The sequence below is a fragment of the Tursiops truncatus genome, chromosome 19 (genome assembly GCF_011762595.2).
Source record: "Tursiops truncatus isolate mTurTru1 chromosome 19, mTurTru1.mat.Y, whole genome shotgun sequence".
In the NCBI taxonomy this organism is placed as follows: domain Eukaryota; kingdom Metazoa; phylum Chordata; class Mammalia; order Artiodactyla; family Delphinidae; genus Tursiops; species Tursiops truncatus.
In genome coordinates, this window is record NC_047052.1 from 55,983,659 (window position 1) to 55,987,579 (window position 3,921).

Genomic DNA, 3,921 nt, shown 5'->3' on the forward strand with positions numbered 1-3,921 from the left:
TTCTCCCTCAAACCCCACACTAACTATGGTTGATTGTTGAACTCTTCTGTGAGATGAGAAGAACGTTTCCATAGTCCGTGGTGTGGTGTGCTGTGGTTCATTTTTTCAACTAGGGTTTCTGAACCATGGCGCTATGGATATTTTGACCAGACATTTTTTTGTTTTCTTATAAAGGTGGATGTCAGAATTATAATAGAATGGATTATTGTCTGTGGTATGAAATATTGAACCAGTGGGGTGGTGATGTCCAGTATTTGGATGTGGGATGTATGGGAGAGGGAAGGGTGGAATAAAATGAAACTCATCTTGTTCATTCTTTTCCTTTTCTTTTCTTTTTTTTTTTTATCCCAGCGTTCTGAACAGTGACTCTATTGCTGAGAAGAAGCAGAGGAAATCCCTTTCCACAGAGTTCAATTGGCACCAGCTCTACAAGTGTTTCCTCAGACTCCTATTGGAAAATTTCTCCATCAACATGGCTGAGGACCAGATATTTTTCTGGAGTCGAGGAAAACTCCCCTACGGCCCTGGATCAGAGTCACCAGTGTCTGTGCCACACCAAGATACACTTGTGGAAAAGCCAGACTGTGACCAGGAAACGTGGCATGTTCACTTCAGAACGTTTATCAGCTCAGAGGAATCCGACCCCGTCCAGGATCTGAGGAGACTCCGTGAGCTCTGCCATCTGTGGTTGAGGCCAGATCTTCACACCAAGGAGCAGATGATGGACAAGCTTGTGCTGGAGCAGTTTATGATCTGCATGCCGCTGGAGTGTCAGGTCTTAGTCAAGGAAACGGGGGTGCAGAGTTGCAAAGCCTTGGAGGACATGCTAAGAAATAAGCAGAAACCCAAGAAGTGTGTGAGTAGGAACCTTGGGATTGGTATGGGAAAGGGAGAGATGGGATGGGACCTGCAAGCTGGAGGTTGAACAAGATAGGATCTGAGTGGTTGACTCTAAATCACTGATATTCAAATGGGTGAGAGGTTTCTTTGGGCATCGTTGAGAGTTATTTTTGGCTGTCCCAACTTGAGGGATGTAGATCTTTTAAACAAAAAAAAGTGCGCTTGTACGGTACGATGCCATTGGATGCCTTGAGAGCTGCTTTCCAGGTCCTATAGGAGACTGATCTCGATTGAGTTTTTTCCCTCACAGACCATAGTCCGCATACAAGGACAGGAATTTCTTGTGCGAAGCTCAGAAGCTGAGATGGTTGAATCCGAGGCCAGTGACATGAACGATGAGAGAGACCAATGCAGGGAGCCCCGATCCCCTGTGAGTGAGATACCTCCAGAGAACGGCCAGCAGAAAAAACGAGAGCTGCATATTCCGACAGGAGCCAAGGGCCTGTCAAGGAGGCAGGTGAGTGTGTGATGCCCTGGTCTCTGGAGAGAGTCTGGGAGAACTTAGAAGAGGTTCAGGTGGACATTGCTGCTAGAGTAATTGGGAGTTTTGGCAAAGGACAGGAATGGACCCATTGGCTTCAGGGATTTTCATGGATGCCTTCAGTTCCTAGACATTTTCCAGCTGGTGTGAGAATGAAGACTCATCCGTCTTTGTCCCTTTGCCATGAATACGTGTAGTTTTAAGAGTGGGGAGAAAGGAATCCTGCCTCAGTGGAATGGTGCTAGGTCAGTTTGCCGCGGGTAAATGCACTGACAGCTGATTTCCACATGGTTGCTTTCCTCAGAGGCACTTCATAGTTCACAAGATGGTCAACCCTTGGAGTTGAAGGAGTGGTTCCCAATTCGACTCATTTTTCCTCCTAGAGGACACTGGAGAATGTCTGGAGACAGCTGATTTGTCCAAATGGGGTTGGGTGGGGGGGAGGGGATGCTCCTGATTTCTAGTGAGTAGAGACTAGGGATGCTGCTCATCATCTTACCATGTACTGCGTAACCACCATCAGAAGGACGAACTCAAACCAAGTAGGAAAAAGTGATGGACTTGGGAGAATGTACCCAGGGTCCTTTGCTTCCAGAGTCAGGGGCAGGGAGTATTGAGATGACACAGAGAGATGTATGCATTGAGAATTCAGAGTGCCAACTGTGGTATCAAGACTTGATTGCACGATGTGGCCAGTAGAGATCAAGGACAGACTTAGGTATCAGGAGATGATTATCAATTGGGGTGATGGGGGTGGCCCAGAAGAAGTCAGGGCATATCCCCCAAACTGATATTAGGAAAGTTGGAGTCTTAGATCATGATATGACAGGGATGGGGAAAGAGGAAACAGCTTTCCATGGACTAAGGTAGATGGGTTATTGACTCTGCTTGGTTGCTCCTTGTCAGGACCAGAAAGATCTCCTGCCAGAGACCTTTCCTGAAACAGGTGAAATGGAGGGTCTGACATCCAAGGAGAACTTGGAGAAAGACCTGATGGAACACACGGAAGAGACAAGAACCCATCAATCTCAAGAGCCGGAACATCTGAAAGGTCCTGGTGAGTCTGGAAACTTGGAATTCAGAGGAGTTAGTGACTCCCTTCCTATGGTGGCTTGGGGCTGGGTACCCAGCATTACCATCCCTTGGGTGGGTGGGCGGGGGGAGTTGGTTCTCCAAACCAACCTTCTCCATCATCCCCTTTCCAGAGTGTGTCATAATCTAGACTCTTAGGTAGTTTAGTTGATGGGAAGTTCTCTGCCACATCAGCTCTGGGTTTCAATGAGGTTGGCACCATGGAAAATGCTCCTTGTTAAATGCTGTGTGCTGAATCTCTTTTTTCAGAACATTCTGAGAGGGCAGAGGGTGGGAAGAATCCCCAAGAAGGAATTCATATTTCAAATGTGGATGCTGAACGTTTTCCTCTTGTGTTCCAGAGGGAGAAGTTTCTACAAAGAGCGGATACAGAAAAGGTTCTCTGAGAGGTCTAAGAAGTTTCAAAAGCAAACAGGCCAACAGTCCCAGTTTCCAGGAAGTACATCAAGAAGAAACCACATCTTTGGACAAAGGAGAATTCTCAGGACAACTTGGGTCCCTTTTCATTGGTTCACCTAGCACGGTGGGACCCAAAATTCTTCTTGAGGGAAAAGAAGCCCAGGCATGGGCACCCTATGAATGTAGGGAATGCAAGAAGAGATTTCCTTATCCATCTCAGCTTACCCTTCACCAGAGGACACACACAGGAGAGAGACCTTTTCGATGCAACACGTGTGACAAAGGGTTCATACAGTCTTCGGACCTGCGAGCTCATGAGCGGATCCACACAGGCAAGAAGCCATACTGCTGTGATCTCTGCCCCAAGAAGTTCACCCACGACTCCACGCTGCGTGCTCACAAAAGGACCCACACCAAGGAGAAGCCTTTCCGATGTGAGCACTGTGACAAAGCCTTCAGCCACAGAGGGAACCTCAATGTTCACCGACGCACCCACTCTGGGCTCAAACCCTACGTGTGTCCCGAGTGTCACAGTGCCTTCTGTCAGCTGGGGACTTTCAGACGCCACCAGAAAACACATTCCAAATGACTCGCCCCAGTCCCTGCCCTCAGATGCCAGTCCCTTCTGATCCAAGAAGGAAATTCAGGACAATTTGTTACTTATGTAATATCAAGAAAGGATGACATTTGAAGAATTTAGGATTATACTGGAACCTAATGGGGTTCCATTCACGTGAATTAGGAGGATCCTTGAGTGCTAACTTATAGTTCCCTTTGGATTTTGTTTTCTACTTTAGTGTAGGCTATGCTTTTCTGATAAGCTTTTGCTCTGTGTTCTTCTTCCAATGAAGTCATGTTTCATTGGTTTTCAGTACTTCATCATGAAACTGAGGCTGCTGTCGATTGTCTTCCTGTTAGGCATGATTTCATTGTAAAATAGGAAGCTCCGTGTAGGGTGGCCAGATTAAATACAGGATAACCAACCAATGACATTTAAATTTCAAATAAACAAACACTTTTCTGTCAAAGAGTGTTCTGTGTATTTCCTC

At 46.6% G+C, this 3,921-nt stretch overlaps 1 protein-coding gene across 1 annotated transcript; it reads left to right on the plus strand.

Annotated features, from left to right (window-relative positions):
- The first annotated feature begins 259 nt into the window (after positions 1–259).
- LOC101328199 (zinc finger and SCAN domain-containing protein 5B) lies at positions 260–3,461 on the plus strand. The gene is made up of 4 exons (XM_019928853.3): positions 260–856; positions 1,151–1,357; positions 2,288–2,438; positions 2,815–3,461. The coding sequence occupies exons 1-4, from the start codon at positions 473–475 to the stop codon at positions 3,459–3,461; spliced, it is 1,389 nt and encodes a 462-aa protein (XP_019784412.2). The 5' UTR covers positions 260–472.
- The last annotated feature ends 460 nt before the right edge of the window (positions 3,462–3,921 follow it).

Excerpts from the sequence above, each read along its gene's own strand:
- LOC101328199 (XM_019928853.3), top strand. The coding sequence starts at position 473 with ATGGCTGAGGACCAGATATTTTTCTGGAGTCGAGGAAAACTCCCCTAC. Across the intron at positions 1,358-2,287 it reads AGGGCCTGTCAAGGAGGCAG|GACCAGAAAGATCTCCTGCC; the intron begins GTGAGTGTGTGA and ends GCTCCTTGTCAG. Across the intron at positions 2,439-2,814 it reads GGAACATCTGAAAGGTCCTG|AGGGAGAAGTTTCTACAAAG; the intron begins GTGAGTCTGGAA and ends CTTGTGTTCCAG.